The 17,765-nt window shown below is 33.2% G+C and overlaps 1 protein-coding gene and 1 pseudogene across 1 annotated transcript; both read right to left on the bottom strand.

Annotated features, from left to right (window-relative positions):
* Positions 1-1,114: 1,114 nt before the first annotated feature.
* LOC149252690 (peroxidase 27-like) lies at positions 1,115-2,421 on the bottom strand. The gene is made up of 4 exons (XM_089456705.1): positions 2,197-2,421; positions 1,889-2,077; positions 1,611-1,776; positions 1,115-1,515 (listed from the first exon to the last, which is right to left on the bottom strand). The coding sequence occupies exons 1-4, from the start codon at positions 2,419-2,421 to the stop codon at positions 1,115-1,117; spliced, it is 981 nt and encodes a 326-aa protein (XP_089312831.1).
* Positions 2,422-6,121: 3,700 nt separating this feature from the next.
* LOC149252689 (luminal-binding protein 5-like) lies at positions 6,122-8,625 on the bottom strand (annotated as a pseudogene).
* Positions 8,626-17,765: the final 9,140 nt, after the last annotated feature.

The following is a 17,765-nucleotide window of genomic DNA, read 5'->3' as shown; positions in this document are numbered from 1 at the left end:
TATCAAACATGGATAAGGGAACTATCTACTATAGATTCTCCCGAAGTAGTAACAAGGTCAACGTAAAGTTTGGCAAAGGAAAAATAATAAAAAAGAATAAGAAAAAATTATATACCTTAACTCCCCTTATACCAACTCATTCCACTAGCACACCTAAACAAAATACCAAGAAGCCTTACAAGATCCTACATCAACACTTAGAAAAAATAATGAGGCACAATAAACTTAGTAGGACAATACGCGACTTTCAATATTATGCAACAAATGAAAATGAACAAGGTACCCTCATATAAATATGGTGAAGGGTAGAACATAAGAGTCGTGGACAACTGCGCCATGTTCAACAACAGCCATCACATTTGTGAATATTTGATCAACAATAGGACTTAGGACTATGATGTTCATCCATCTAAGTTTGTGATGTGAAGAATAGATCATCTCAAAGTGTAACAAAATCCCAACAAACTTGACATAATGCCATACATGTGGGACATCCAAGATGAGATTCCAAGGCAATTGCAACTTAATAAGCTTAATGCCATAACAACCTATAATTATTGTAAGAATTTGCGACCACAACAGTCTTCAACGGCCAAAAATTATTATTATTTTATTTATAAATTATATAACTTATAAAGAAATAAATAATGTAAAAAAAATAAAAATTAATGTTACATATATGAAAAAAATTACACAATCCTTTAAGTCAAATTATTCATTATTAAAATAATTTTAATTTAATCTAAAATTAATTTGGTAAAATTAATATATCTATATATAATTTATTTTTCAAAATAATTAATGTTAAAAGATTTAAACATGAACATCGATCAGACAATATTAAGGTGCGTTAAACAATTGATTTTTTATAAAAATCTAAATGGTCTGTGATGTCGTGATGAAATAGACAATACACCTTTCCGATATCACGAGGAGGAAATAGACAATACACATTCATTGCTTCCACAAAGCAGAGATTAAATTTGAGCTGCACCTTACAGTTGATGCTGAAATGTTCGTAAATATATAAAAAGAGAGTAACGAATGCAGGCGTTGGGCAAGGGGATTGCCAATAAATTCAAAGAAAATCAAGTCAAAGAATATCGAGGCCAAGTTAATTTATAAAAGCACAATGTCCTCGAATTTGCCCTGCAGTGCCTGTTAGGACACCGATTTTGCCCATCTTTTCCATCGACGTTGCAAAATCTGAGAAGAACGACGGGCCCTGTAATTCCGTGTTGACATATGCTTTTGCCTCGTTGTTGGTTACCAGCGCAGCATCGGAATGAAAGAGGCCTCTATTCTTCTTTACATTCATGTAATAATTGGTGTCAAATGTTCGAAAGCTACCGGGATCCATCTCTACTATCGTCTTACTGTCCCCAGGCTTGCATTTTATCTTCAATTGAGCAGCATAATATTTGTCTAGGGATGGATCCGTATCTCCTTTTCCTGTAAAATTGTAAAGCCTGCTGCTAAAGGAGCTGCAGTGGGACGTCCCGATAGTGTGGGCACCTGTGCGACGTATTGTTATATATAAGTCAATGCGAATAACAACCAAATGAGAAGGGAATAAAGGTGAGTATCGATCGAAGTATTGGATTAATTACCTGATAGCACAACAAGGTCCTTAACATCAAGACCATTGCTAGCAAACATAGATGTGAGCTGCGAGAAATTCGCAAATGGTGGAGGAAGTTCAGTGAGAGCTTCGTTCGCGATAGACACCATTCCATCTCTGCGTCCCGTTGGAACGTTCCAGAATGGTCCACCCAACTAATATTTTGAATTACAAATACAAACCATATTAGTGGCTGCCGAAGAAATATGATAATTGAAGAGGAAAGGAAATGTAAGGGATGCATTATGATTAAACAGAGAGTGTTACCATATGGACAGCATCCCATGCGACGAGTGCAAGAATATCAGCGCATGACACCACTCCGGGGCACAACTTCTCCACTGCAGCTTTGGCTGCGTCGATGACTTGAAATCCTCTGAGAGTCACATTCGGAATCGAATCCTTTTCCGCTTTCGATGAATTCGTTGAATTCAAGAGCACCGATCCATCGCAACCCTTCATCCAGTTAAACATATCTATTTACTAATCCAAAAAAGGCCATAAATACTATTCTTGTTCAATGCACTATTATTGGTACTTAAATATATCGCAGATGAAACCTTAAAGATACTCACTCTGACGAAGCAGTCATGAAAGTGCATTCTGAGAAGAGGAGCCGCCAGAGTCGGGGCTTTGGAAATGTACTGTCCAACTACACTCTCTACTGTGTTATAAACTGTGGGGCAAGTCTTGTCATAGAAGTTCAGCGCGAGTCCTCCACCTTCATCCGAAAATACACAGGAGAATAAAAGAAGACTAGCAAGTGCGGCAATCAGATTTCTAACTGTAGTTGTCTTCATGATATTCCCAAATGAAGAATTCTATGCAAAATGGAATTCTATTATATTCCTATGACATACGCTTGGTAACAAAGCTATTTATACATTGAGTAGTTGCGTGGAGTTGCGTGTTGATCTAATCAACGCAGACAAAAGATGAGATAAGGAACTCTTACAATTGGAGTTGGTTGATATGCCAAAGCCATCGTAGCTGGTATTCTTGTGAACCATTTCGCAAGGCATACTTCATATTAATTGTTTATAAATCTAATTGACATGTTCACAAGCGTCGCATTGTTTATATGGCGTTTTATCTTCATACACGCTCTCGATCATTGAGCTATCTTATCCTTTTCTGATTTTCGTTAGCTGGCACATTGACACTGGCTGCGCCTCCACGACTCAAATAAATTTCCCTCATTCGTAAAGTAACATAGCATATACAAGCGACAAACCATCCATGCGTACATTGTCGGATCATATTGTTTGGATTTGTCAATCCAACGGTATCTTGCGCTTTCCGTCGGATCATTACAATTATATATATTTATATTTATATTTATATTTATTATAGCCATTCTTGAATTTGGATAAGAAATTTTTAAAAATCTTAATTATTTAATCATATTTTTGATAAAGAAAATGAATTCAGCACCATCAAAAATTTCAGACACCCAATGTCTTGAAGTTTTACAGCTATAACTTGAATTTACAAAAAAATCTACCAAATTTTATCAAAATCTGGCCCAAATTTATACTAGCAATTGCCAGAAAGGTGCAGAAAGAGGCCAATAGATATGTTGATTGAAATAATTGTATTTTGGCTTAAAATAATAAATGTTATAATAATTCAATCATTCAAACTAAACCTAATCAATAAATTGGCTAAAATAAAATAAATCCTTAATTGAAATTATACAAATTATTTTTTTTGTTTCTCTAGATTATCTATATAATAAAATCCAATCAATCATTCAAAATAAGTCAAGTCAATAAATTTCCCAAATTAAATTCCAACTAATCAAAATTATTTGGGAATATATATGTATAACCCAATAAAAAAATTATATTTATATGGTACAAAAAATAAAATAAAAAATTCTAATGGAATTAAATAAATACGAAACCATAGAAATTAAAAATTACTATTTATGATTAAGTGTTGGAAATTTTAACATAATAGGAACACATTTTTTTCACCCAAATTAAAATTATTTTTTAATAATAAATCAAACATTGGAAATATCAACATGATAGAATTTAGCAAGAAAAAACTTGCTAAACAATAGAAGATTTTATTTATAATTTATACTATTTAACTATTCAAATTGATATATCAAATTATTTTTTTTATATTAATATTTATAAATAAAAGAGAAGAAAATATTAATATTAATCATTTATATACTTTAAATTTAAATAATTTTATATTAATATTTATAAATAAAAGAAAAGAAAATATTAATATTAATCATTTATATACTTTTAAATTTAAATAATTTTTTTTAATAAACTATATAAAAATAATAATCTAATTTTAGAGACATGTTAAATAGAATAAAAAAAAAATAAGCTAAAAAGAAACTCTACTTTTCCTAAACATCTTACTTAAAAAAGAAAAAGCAGCAACACAACCAAATCAAATGAAAAACATAGAATTAATTAGCCAGTCATGCTTTATACATAAGATGTGGCACACAAGCAATGTGGGAGATGTTAGTTGACAATATTGAGAAGCTTAAAGTCTAACATCTCATCATCATCAATAAAACATGGACTCAAACATTTGCATTTGATTGTATGAAATTAAAACCTTTAATTTTAAATTGAAACTCGTAGGTTGAACTATCCATTTAAAATATAATATATATATATATGAATATAATAAATGCTATTAAATTTTTATAATATATTTTTAGATATTATTATTATGTTAGTATTATATATAATAGTGTGTATTTAAAATTAATTTAAATACATTATATTTTTTAAGAAATTTAATTTTTTATATTGAATTATATGATATTTATTTTTATAATTATTTTAAAAATGTATTTTTTTCATTAAATATAATAAATATAAAAATGTAATTTTTAATTGAAATTAATCCATTATAATTTTAAGTTATAAAAATTTTTTTTTCATCAAATATAATAAATATAAAATTGTAAATTTTAATTGAAATTAATCCATTATAATTATAAGTTATAAAAATGGTTTTTTTCCATCAAATATAATAAATATAAAATTGTAAATTTTAATTGAAATTAATCCATTATATTACAATAATTGTTTAGGTACACGATGAACTAAGAGATGTAACCAGCACAACATAACTATGACAGATATAACCAGCACAACACAACAATGACAGATGTAACCAACACAACAAAAAAGGTAGACTCGCCTAACTAATTATTACTTGCAATTGCCCTTGCCCCAAAAAGTGAAAAACTTACAGATAGGTTGTTTTTTATATTGGACAAGGAACACATTTGTACATTGGTTTTGTTTTTTAAATTGGAAAAATTGTAGAAGTTTTTTAAATTGGACATGTATTTTATATTGGACAAGGAACGCATTTGTACATTGGTTTTGTTTTTTAAATTGGAAAAATTGTACAGGTTTTTTAAATTGGACAAGGAACACATTTGTACATTGGTTTTGGTTTCCAAGTGTGAGCTGGTTTTGGTTTCCAAGTATGAGAGTTGAGAGCTATGGATGTTTTTTAAATTAGAAAAATTGTAAAGGTTTTTTAAGTTGGACAAGGAACGCATTTGTACATTGGTTTCCAAATGTGAGAGATTAATGGATATTTTGAAGCACACATCATTCATCATATCATTCATCTTTGTTCACTGATCACCTTGAACAACATAATACCTTCCAGCAGACAACAACATAATACCTTCATTGTTGACTGATCACCTTGAACAACATAATAACTTCCAGCATAATAGTATTTCTGTGGGGAAAATTAGTCTTCAACTCTTGCTAAATGGTCTTAGAGACCTATAGAAGCCAAATGGTTTTAGAGACATACTACACTACTATGGTTTGTTCTTTGTTAATTCTCGCAATGTACTTATGATGGCCGAATAAAAATATGATATGTAAATTAGCCCATAACGAAAGCAAATATAATATGTAAATTAGCTCACACTGAACCCACTGCATTCTTTCCATAGATTCCAAAAAGTCAAAAACACAGATTGTTGCATTGAACCCACTACATTCTTTCCATAGATTCCAAAAAACTAAAAACACAGGTTGTTGCATTCTTTTGAATGGAAATTCAGAAACATAAAATTAGACAATCAAATGGCCAAAATTGCAACAACAAATTGAACAAAATATCATTATACCAAAAATGAGTATTCACATAAAGAAGAGCTCAAAATAGTTCCTTTCCAAAAAAGAGCTCAAGTGAATTCCTTTCCACCAAGTACACCACAATACCAAGTACACCACATCACCAATAGGTGTGAAATTGTTGGCATTATCTTGATGCCAAATTTCTCATCCTTTAATAGGTGATTTACTGGTCTGAATGTTCAACTATTACATTAGTATTAACATAAAAAATAAATCGATAATATTTGTTTTCTGCAGAAGCAATTTCATCCTACACTATTTGCGCTTTCCGTAGCCACAAATTTCATCCTAAAAGCTACAGTGTTTTATATTGCTCAAAACCAAAATCCAACAACAAAAACACCCATTTAAAGTTCGTCATTGGAATCATCATCATCAGTGTCTCCTTCAGAGGAGGATCCCCCTAATTGTTGATAAACTGTTGATAAACTTTGGTCACAAGAGGGTTGCAAACATACTCCACTTCCTTGAGCTTCTCCTCATAATCTTCCTTCTTGGCTGACTGGTTCTTGTCCAACCATTCGAAAGCCTCCTTCAATGCTGCATCTATTTTCTCCTTATCATTGGAGTCGATTTTTTCAGGAAGCTTTTCCTTGTCATTAATTGTGTTTTTCATATTATAAACATATGTTTCCAAACCGTTACGGGCACCAATACGTTCCTTGACATTTTTGTCCTCCTCTACGAACTCTTCGGCCTCTCTCACCATTCTTTCAATTTCCTCTTGGCGCAGTCTTCCTTTGTCCTTTGTGATGGTGATTTTCTCATATTTTTCAGTGCCCTTGTCCTCTGCTTTAACATTCAAGATACCATTGGCATCCACTTCAAATGTAACTTCAATTTGAGGAACTCCCCTACCAACATATTACAGGTTTGGTTCTCTGGTCCACCAGATTTGACACACCAAAAATAGAAACATGAACAAAGGAATAGAAAAAAACCTTTGAGCCAGAGGAATTCCAGAGAGCTCAAATCTCCCAAGTTCTCTACAATATTTTCTTAAACTTCGTTCACCTTCGAAGACCTGCAAAGGAAAATGACTGAGTCAATCATCCTCCATAAGCTCGTGCTATTGTAAAAATTGAAATAACCCATCAGGTAGTTTTTAGAAGAACGATAGAAAAGATTTTAGACCAACCTGAATTGACATGGTTGTCTGTTGGTCCTGATAAGTTGTAAAAACCTGAGACTTCTTTGTAGGAATAACATTGTTCCTTGGAATTAGCTTTGTCGTCACTCCACCAACAGTCTCAATACCCAAGGTTAGAGGAGCCATATCCAGTAAAAGTATTTCTGCACATAAATAAGGGCAAAAAGATTTCAAATTGCTGGATAAAAAACTAAAAATTCGTTCGGATCTGAACAGTATAAAATGCAGAAACTGTGGACCTACTTTACCTTTAGTTTCTTCTCCACCTTCTCCACTAAGAATGCTACCTTGCACTACTGCACCAAATGCAACGGCCTCATCAGGGTTTACACCCTTGTTTGGCTCTTTTCCATCAAAGAAATCCTTGAGCAGTTGCTGAACTTTAAGAATATAGGTACTTCCACCAAAAAAAACAATCTCATCAATCTGATGCTTCTCTAGACCAGCATCATCCATGGCCTTCTGAACATGACCCATGGTTTTTCTAAAAGGGTCATTGTTCATCCCCTCAAAGCGAGCCCTAGTAAGAGGCTCAGAAAAGTCTATGTCATCGAAGAGAGACTCGATCTCTACTCGACCTAGTGTTGGATACTCAAGGCTCTTTTAGCACGCTCAGCTTCCCTTCTTAGTTTTCCCAACGCTCTGTTATCCTTACTAATATCCTTTCCGTGCTTTTTCTTGATCAATTTGATGAAATATTCCATTATCCTTTGGTCAAAGTCCTCACCTGCATATTAGTGTACATCCACTTGCATATTAGTGTACATCCCAATAAGTTCAAAGCTCAAAAGACAACCAAAAAAGTCAATGATAACCACCGTCGTAATGTACAACTGTCAGATAGATTACCTCCAAGATGGGTATCACCATTTGTAGCGAAAACCTCAAAAACTCCATTGTCAATAGTCAGAATGCTACCTTCAAATTGTATTTCAATGGGTGATTAAAAACCCATAAAACTTAAAATAGAGGATTTCATCACCACAATAGCACCCTTCAGCATAAAACATCATCCCATGTGGGTGAGTGAAAACCCATAAAACTTAAAACAGAGGATTTCATCACCATAAGTAAGGTCCATGCACACCATAGCCTTTATGGCAATAGACTACTAAAAGTCCAAAATGGTTTTGTATTAAGGCTGCTACTATGAACCAGTACAGGGAGAATACATCCATATTCGTTGAGAAGCAAAGCATCCATTGAAAAGCCCCGAGTCAAATTATTCATATCATATTCCTGCACTGTATCATCGAGGACAACACAATATGCTCAAGAACAAAGCACCCTTGAATATAGATTTATATATATACGCATTGTAGTTGATATGGCCACCAAGGATTCTCCCTACAATAATAGTAAAACAAGAAAGAAAGCAATCGATTTAAGAACGTATCAAATCTTATCGATTTAAGGGGCTTTCATGACAGGATTGGCCTTGAGAATGGCGAGGCGGCTGGTGGTCTTGTAGTAAAAAGAGCAGTCATGCATATCAAAGTACCTGTGTTGAGCGCATAAAAGGTCACCACAGCGACACTTAAAGCCCGTCAAATGGTGCCTGCCTTTTGCACTAAAAATACCTTTTCTTGCTCTTTCCTCGGCTGCTCCTTGTCCTGTTTATGTTTCTCCACCTCTTGTTCTGCCGAGCTGGATGGGGCGGTGCCAATGGTCGTCTCCACTGCTGCTACTGCTTCCACCATCCGTGCATCACTACTCGAGGGCACCAACACCGCGGGAAGCGAAATCTATGGGTATTTCGCCACATTGCTTAGCTCTTACATTCGAGTCCCTCGAGATCTTCTTCCCCGGTGACTGTAAAATTCCTCCATGAGGGCTGCTTCAAGATCTTCGTCACTCACATCCAAAATGTAGAAACTTCAAGCCCCAATCTCATCAAACGCTGGCCACAAATTTACTTGTTATCTCCAGAAAAACCCAATTCAATTGGCCACAAATTTCCCTGTTATCTCCAGAAAAACCCAATTCAATTTGGTCATTATCAATGTGTATAGGAGTAGGAGGACGACCAATACAGAGGTCGTGTAATAGGAAAAGTCCATTATGAAAAACTAGAGGAAAGTTACCATGAGGCACTTACAAAGCCTCAGACCTCAGAATGATTCTCATAACTCGCGCGTAGGAAATTTCCTTTCCCGTGTAGATCAAATCCATAGTATACACCATGGCTGTCGTGGACAACAATGAGAAGTGAAAAATGAAAACTATGTAGGCCTCTAGAATTACAAACAAATATGTCCCTATCAATGCCAATTCACTCATAATCATCCCTGGCGACAAAAATTGCAAGAGAATCTTTCCTTTGGGTGTCTCGTTTTGCAAAGACGGCCCTGAACCCAGAAGCCAGTGTAAGCCTCTAGAATTACAAACAGATGCATCCCTGCCAATGCCAATTCATGGCGATAGAAATTGCAAGAGAATCTTTCCTTTGGGTATCTCGTTTTGCAAAGACGGCCCTGAACCCAGAAGCCAGCACACAGAGAATTTTTCCCATTAAAACCAACGAGAAAAAATCAGTTACAGCTCCTTACTTTCATTATTATTGTAACTAATTCATTGTTATTGTAGTTGGTGACTAGAAAAACTCGGGCAGTGCGTGGATACATGTAGCAAAAAAAAATGATGTGTCTAAAGTTTAACCATACAAGTGTTTTACAAAGTGTGTGCCAGGTGTTAAAAGGAAAACAAAAGTGTAGATGATTGAACTGATTCAAAGAAAGGCCTATCGGCCTAATTATTTTCGAATGTTGCACAGGTACCGCTCCCGGTCATCGGAGAGCAAGTACCCCAACCTTCGGAGCTCCTGGGAGCTTAGGAGCTGATAAGAAATGTTTCAAAAAAAGCAGAAACTTCTGTTGGAGCTTTGGAGCTTTATGGGAGATTTTATCAGTAAATTGAGCAGGTTCTGGAGCTGGTTTCAGGTAGGAGCTTATATCGGGAGCCTGTGGGAGCTTATATCGGGAGTTTTAGGTCAATAGACGCTCCTCGATGGATCAAAGCTCCTACAGGTTCCCGATCCATGCGTACCCAAAAAATCTTGGGAGAAATAGGAATAGTTTTTAGGGGCAAACGTATTTCCAATTGGTGGCAAAAAGGGAATTGGCAGCAAAACTGACGTGTTTTTCTATATAATTGTCCATCACTATCTCTCAATTCATCAATGATGGCCTATTAGTCTATTCAACTTTGTTTGCAGGTTGTTGTATTCACTGGTTAGGAGTTCTGAGTAAGCCATTCAAAACTTTGTTGGCCTGCCTGTTCGCTCACTGCTTTCCACCTGCATGTAAGTGTTCTTGAGTCTTTACATTTTGATGTGCATGGAATATTATTATATTAGTTGCTGACATATATCATATTATTATATTCCATAACTGATTAAAACTATATTATTGTTTCTCAATTAAAAATTGATTATTCATTTTCAATAGTAGAGGGACACCCAATATATATATTTCTATATTTCATGAATATTCTGCTAATACTGACACCATGAAGTTTACGTGGAGATATTCTTAACACTTATACAGGTTCTCCGGTATGTTTCCACATATTTCTTTATTTCATGAATATTATATTAATACTAACACCATGAAGTTCAAGTGAAGAAATTCTTAACACTTGATCATGAATATTCTGTTGATACTAACACCGTGAAATTCACGTGAAGAAATTCTTAACACTTGAATACAGGTTCCCCATATATTTCCATATATTTCTGTATTTCATGAATATTCCGCTAATACTAACACCATGAAGTTCTGGTGAAGAAATTCTTAACACTTGAATACATGTTCCCTCTATATGTTTCCCTATATTTAATGGCTTTTTTAGAATTTTTATTTAGAATTATATAATACATAATTTAGATTTAGAATTCCAAAATATCCACTTGAATACAGGTTCCTCAATATGTTTTTGTATATTTAATCGCTTTTTTAGAAATTTGATTTAGAATTAAATAATACATAATTTAGATTTAAAAATTCCAAAATATCCGTGACAATTTTAAAAAAATTAATTAAAAAATATATCTTAAAACAAAGAAAAAACATTTATATTTCTTAACTTTGTATTTTTTTTTCACCATGTGTAATCCAATTCTGCATTATAGCAATATTAAGATTTTGGAATATGATAATATCCCTTCATTGCTATTTAGATTTACATAAAAGATAGCTATTTAAATAAGTGTTTATTAAATCTAAATAGTTTAGCAAATTTTCTCAGGGAACGAGAATAGCAATAACTTTTTGAGAGAAAAATAAATGATTATATTTCAATAACTTTTTCAAATAAATGAGAAAAAAATAAAAGTGTCCTGAAATTCATAAATTAAAATTATCGTAAATGTCATCAATTAAAATTATCATAAATGACATGGCATCCAACACATGACATTATAAATTATTCTTTCTTAGAGAAAGAGACTTAAATTCTTCAATTCCTTTGACCTTATAGGAAACTACTGAGTTTTTTTGGTAATTTTTAACACGTTAATTATTAGTTAAAAAGCTATCAGTTTGACTGCACATCCATGTTGTTTTTTTTTACTTCAAGAAAGTTGAAGAGATATTCGTAAATATAAAACTAGAAAAGTAATTTATTTAATGTTCTATTATAATTTATATCTCAAATAGTTTTTCATTTTATAATCAAGTGATTTTCTATTTTCATTATAAGATTTTCTGTTTTCATTATAAACATTGATAATTACTAAATATCTCAAATAGTTTTTTATTTTATAATCAAGTGGTAAATCATGCTGCTTGCCAATAACAATAGTGGCATTTGAAGAGAAGACCATTTCAAGTGAATATTATGTAGTTTATTGAGACGCTCTGGTGAATAATATAGTTTATTGAGCTTCTTCGTCCTTGTTATATTAGATCACACTATAAAAGATAACGATCCTAGTATAAAAAATAACGGAGAAAATTACTCTCATATAATTCCTGAAACTTCAAACTAAAAAAAGTTATTGGAAAAATGTTCAATTTAGAAGCACTTATTTTAAAGAAAGATTCCAAATAGGGTGGTATATATACTATTTAAATTGCATTGTGTAAAACTATACAGTTTCCATTATCTCTAAGAATCTAGGGATTTAAAATTTGCACCTATGGATTACTAATTAATTTTTTGTAATCACATAAACGTTTTCATAGATTATAAGTTGCAAAATACAGACAAATTTTCTGCATTCTATTATAATTATATCAAATTTCAGTAAATGCGGCATGAGATCATTCAGCTAGCTAACTAAACACAACAATATACAAACCAATTTGTTTTAGTAAAGCCATAGATATTCAGTGGGCAATATTATGTACGAATCATGTAACTAAAAATCAATTTACTATGCATCTTGGACGTCAAAGTGGAAGGAATTTTTGTCTTTATACTGAGGGGGAAAATTGATTTCTTATAATTTATAATTTATGCATACAGTGGTTTTTAACATACTGAAATATTAGCAAACATGGATGCTATAAATTTATCAGACCAAACAACATTATTTAGTTTTGTTCATGTTATGAGAGTGAAAGCAATTTAAGATAATTACCCAATAAGGCGTTTCCCTTTGAAAACAACTTCCCTCACTATCATTGTGTCACTCTCTACACCATCTCATCAAATGTTAGATGATTGAAATGTTTTAAGCCATTAGATCCACAATCTCTTTTATTTAGATAACTAACTACCTAATAACTAATAACTAACTTACTAAACTAATCTCTCTTGCACCAAGCTATGATATACAAGGTCGATTTGCAGGGCTTTGTTGTGACCCTGAGCCAAATGCTTGATATACAAGGTCGATTTGCAGGTCTCTATTGCGACCCTGAGCAAACATTGAATGTGATCCTCCTTGGTATCGGTTTGATTCCAATAAAACGGTTACCCTCGGGACATGGTCTGTCACCGGGAACCTTACAATGTGAGCGTGAGCATGCTTGATATACAAGGTCGATTTGCAGGTCTCTGTTGCGACTCTGAGCCAAATTTTGAATGTGATCCTCCTTGGTATTAGTTTGATTCCAATAAAACAATTACCCTCGGGACATGGTCTATCATCGGCAACCTTACAGCGTGAGCGTGAGCTTGAGCCTGAAACTGCCTGTGTAATGCAGGAGGGCAAGGCGATTTTGAGTATTTTTTTTTAACACTAGCGTAATTTTAGTCTATTTACACTCTGCTATTATTTGATTCTTGTGGGTTATACTTTATATATTATAGTTTGCAGAATTGGTATTATGTACTTGATTTTCTCCTTGCATAAGAGAGAATATTTTTTAATTTATTTTCTTATTTAGTATACTGTTTTTGTAAATTTTTCCATGCAACTATTTGTGTGAACTAAGCTTATTTCTGTGTTGATCTCCACATATCTGCTGGAGCCGCTAAATTCTATGTGTTTCTTTTTGTGTTCAACTTCATTTACTTGCAGGAGCCCCTTGAATGCAATATGTAACATACCTCGGTAACCTCGCATGTAAAAGGTAGGGAGTTAGAAATTTTTATACAAATTACCCACAAGTAATTATCCAATTCACAACTCCACAATTCATCTTTAACCATTAGATATAATGTTCATTAGCACATCAAGTAAATTGCAATAGAAGACAGTAAGTTGTTTAACCATTAACCACCACTGTGGTAGTGTAATAACATAAACTGTCTCATGAATCCTTGCATCCAATTCATGATTTCCTTAACCATATTAGTTAATCACATACTTGGACATTATGATTATGCCATCAAATAAAGAACCATCAACATCAAGGATTCATCATCATCAAACTGACACAAAAGGCAATCACACCATTGAACACCGATATACCCTGGAAACCCCGTAGGGTGAAAACTAGCAAACGTTTAATCGCTCGTGAGGGTTTTCACCCCTCACTCAATGGCTTATAAGGGATTCCATCCCTTAACCATTGTCATAAAATCATTACAATGAATTATCATTAAGTTGTCACATAACTATCTAAAAGCTAATACAGTTTCCATGTAATCTTTTACTTACATACCGCCACATACAACATTCCTTGTGGCATGATTGTTCTAGCAAAGTACGATCCTGCTACTCAAACTCATCTGCATGGTCCATTAATCCTTTTCCTGCCACAAGGTCAAACATCACTTTCCTTTGGCACCATTTCCTTTGGCACCATCTGCCATCGTTTCCTGTCAATGTAGTTGTCAACAAGCTTGGCAACAAGATTAGATATCATATTAATCAATCAATAAGAAACCTCTAAAGAGATCTTTTAACATCTACTCATCTGAATGAGCAAGCATAACATACTAATTAACTGGTACATATATTCAAGTAAATTCTTGTTCTACTTTTCACAATGCTTGTTCACACTAATGCATATTTCTCTTTAAGAGATCTAACCATTAATTTAAGTGTATATAAATCGGCATACGTCTTCAGGATGCAGAGAGCATCGTTTGTTCATTTGTTTCTTTCTTTCTGTTTTTCGTTATCGTATGGTTACATTTACACCAACCTCGTTTATGGGTCTTGTTATTTCGTTCAGCGGATGTAATTTCTCGAATATGCATTCGATGTGCTGGTTACATATTTAAGAAGCTTCCTTTCGTATTGATGATAAGAAAGTAATTTATGTTTAGATGTAGTAGTTACAATTCCGAAAGGGTCTGAGGGATTGCTCTTCACTGTTGGTATCAACTTGGTTTGGGAGACTAACGCTCAGTTTCTCCTTTCACCAACTGTTAACCTAGATTAGTACGAGTATTCTAATAATGGGTCCATGCTTTTCTGCATGATAACTATTAATTAGCGCAAAAAACTATTAATTAGTTTATCCCTGGTTACTTTCATAACAGCATATGTATCACGGATAAATGATACAATCCCTCTAATGGTAAGAGATTTGGATTGATTCATAGTCGTTGACCCCGTCAACTTGGCCTAGAATCTAACCCCGTACCCTGTAGAGTGGTTTACCATTTCTTCTGCTTCAAAAACTCACTTATTAATTTAACAATCATCTCACATTCACATTCGGTTTTTCTTTTGTTTTGGTAACAACACACAAACTGAATGTCCATCATATCCAACACTTTTTAAAATGCAATACTAATAAGTAACCACAGACTTGACAATTATAAATTGAACAACTAACTCCTGCTAAAATAATACTCATGTGTTTTGCAAGACTCCATTGGACCGCCAAAACATCATGAATGCAAAGCTCCACCCAACCACTGCCAATGAGATCAGTGGTTCACTGCACCTCCTCCGAGTTTGCTGCACGCTCAGAATAGTTTTCAGGACAGTAACAACACAAGGTCGTTCTCTTTTCTGAATATTAAGTTTTAGATAGACTCCGTTGACCAAAGAGCTCTGGAGTCTTTCATAACAGTGTCTCTTTCACACTTCTGCGCTTTTCTCCTCTTCTTGCGTCAGGATCCCACACGCTTCCGCTGCATGCATTATCCTTATCACTGGCAGCCTCCTTGCCTCCATCACTATGCGTGGCATAGCTAATCTCTTTAGTTTAATAGCAGAATCTCCATGAAAATGCCTTCAGCATCATGTGTGTCAATGTACCATGATTCATAGTGTTTGGAATCATTGTGCCTGAATCAAATATTGGCTCCTTGTGCCAGCGAATCCTGAACAATCATCAATCCTTATCTGACTTCCTCGCTATTAAATCTTCTGTCACCAATTCGAGTGATTATGTGTACAGTTTTTTGTCACCACCATGAAGCAAACGTGCTTTCCCCCACATCTCCAATAAGCTACCGCCCTCCTTATTCAATGATTTACCATCAAGTAAAACAGAGGAAATCGGAATCCAGAAACCCTTTTTTGGGTACAACATGGAAGATTTATTACTTGAAAAACAACCTCAAATTTCTTCATTGCAAAGAATTAATGATTTGTCTGCCACTTCGTCCCCAAAATAATTGGTAACCAACTTTGTTTTCGGAAGCTGTACTGATTTCCTCGTCTCCGTATTTCTGTTAGGGTGCTGGCCGATCCATAGTTATAAGATGCGGAAAATATATCTATGAGAAGAGTGGCACGTTTGAAACATAAATTATTGGAGAAAAAGAGGAAGTACCAAGAATTAGTTTTATAACTAATTCGTAATATTTTAAAAGAATTACTATTTACTCAACTATATAGTTTTACACCGAGTTATTTAGGGATGTTACACAATGCTTTTCATTATTCTGTTGAACTCTATTTTCTTAGTAGTGCAGTTCCGATGTAATGTGTTTCTCAAAAAATTATTTAGCATCTTTTGATGGTCTGCTGCAGCTGCTGAATGTGATGTGTTTTTTTTTTGTTGAACTTCATTTAGTTGCAGGAGGTCATTGAATGTAATGCATTTCTTCTTTCTTTTTTTAATTTCATTTTCTTGGTGGTGCAGTTTTAATGTAACGTGTTTTGGTGGTAGCATCTTTTGATTGTTTTCATAAAGAAAATACAATTAAGCCAATAAGCAGCATAGTTACTAAATTCGATGAAATTGGAAGAAAAAATTCGAAAATACTGAAATTTGATTCGGTTCCTGAATTAAATCGCCCATTCGAGGTTTGGTACGACATATTTAGTTTACAGGAGAGCTCAATAGTTTTACACGTGCTCATCCGCTCTTCATAAACCCTTTCGCATCCATGAAATTACATATAACTTTCCATCAAAGGAATTAGATTTAGCATATTCTCTTTAGAGGCACAGTGGAGTTGGTTTCCAATCAGAATTACATATTTATGGTACCATCTGCTCTTTGATGAGATGGCAGCTTACCTCTTAATGAATGGTAAAGTTGGTTGGGGTAACCCCTGTTGACTTTTTATAAAATGGATTTTCGCAAGGTAAAATAAAATCGCTAAAGACTTATGGTTTAGGATTTGCAAAGTGAATTTCTCAAGAAAGTTGTTAATAAAATCGGATGGTCAACAGAAGTGATAAAATAGATGATGATAGGTTGCAAATATAAAAAAAATTATTAATAATTTAAAAAAATATTATATTATAATGTTTAAAATAGATTATGTGTTTATATTCATTAAATTTAAATAAAAATATATTAGAGAAAAAAGTGATTAAAAAAATTATCGAAAATTTGGTTCAATATTATATTGTAGATTTAATAATTTTAAAATTTTGGTAAAACAATTTATTCAAGTATCTGTAAGATGTCTATTTCTGAAGTTTTACAATATTGAATTTTAAGTATTTGAATTTTTTTTGTATTAAATCGAATTTAAACTTGGTAACTATGGTAAGGAGATAGTTAATTGGATTTTATTTAAAATTTTATTTGCTGGTTTAAAATTTCCCTTTAAAAAATCCTGAAATACAAATTACTAAAATCCTTAAATACACGTTTCCTTACTAAAATCTCTTGAATAGAGTGAATAAAGCGTCCGGGCTATCACTATATTTGTAACACACCAAAATAACTCTATAATAAAAAATAAAAAAAAACAAACAAAAACTGTCATGATGGTTGCCATCAATGAAAAGCACATATGAGCTATCACTATATTTGTAACACATCAAAATACAGAAATCTCTATCATAATAATAATAATAAAAAAACCGTCATGATGATTGCCATTAATGAAAAGCACAGATTGTTACACAATCTTCTATCTTTATAACTTTATGCACCTTTATCATAATAATAATAAAAAAAACTGTCATGATGGTTGCCTTTAATGAAAAGCATAGATTGTTACACAATCTTCTATTTTTATAACTTTATGTGCATTCGATTTCATAATATCTTCTATGAAAAATGTACTTTTATATTTTTATGTACGC

The sequence above is a fragment of the Pinus tabuliformis genome, chromosome 7, assembly GCF_031772625.1.
Source record: "Pinus tabuliformis cultivar Carrire ecotype Pingquan chromosome 7, CPIR1, whole genome shotgun sequence".
Taxonomy (NCBI): Eukaryota; Viridiplantae; Streptophyta; class Pinopsida; order Pinales; family Pinaceae; genus Pinus; species Pinus tabuliformis.
This window is presented reverse-complemented; position numbering and strand designations above follow the sequence as displayed.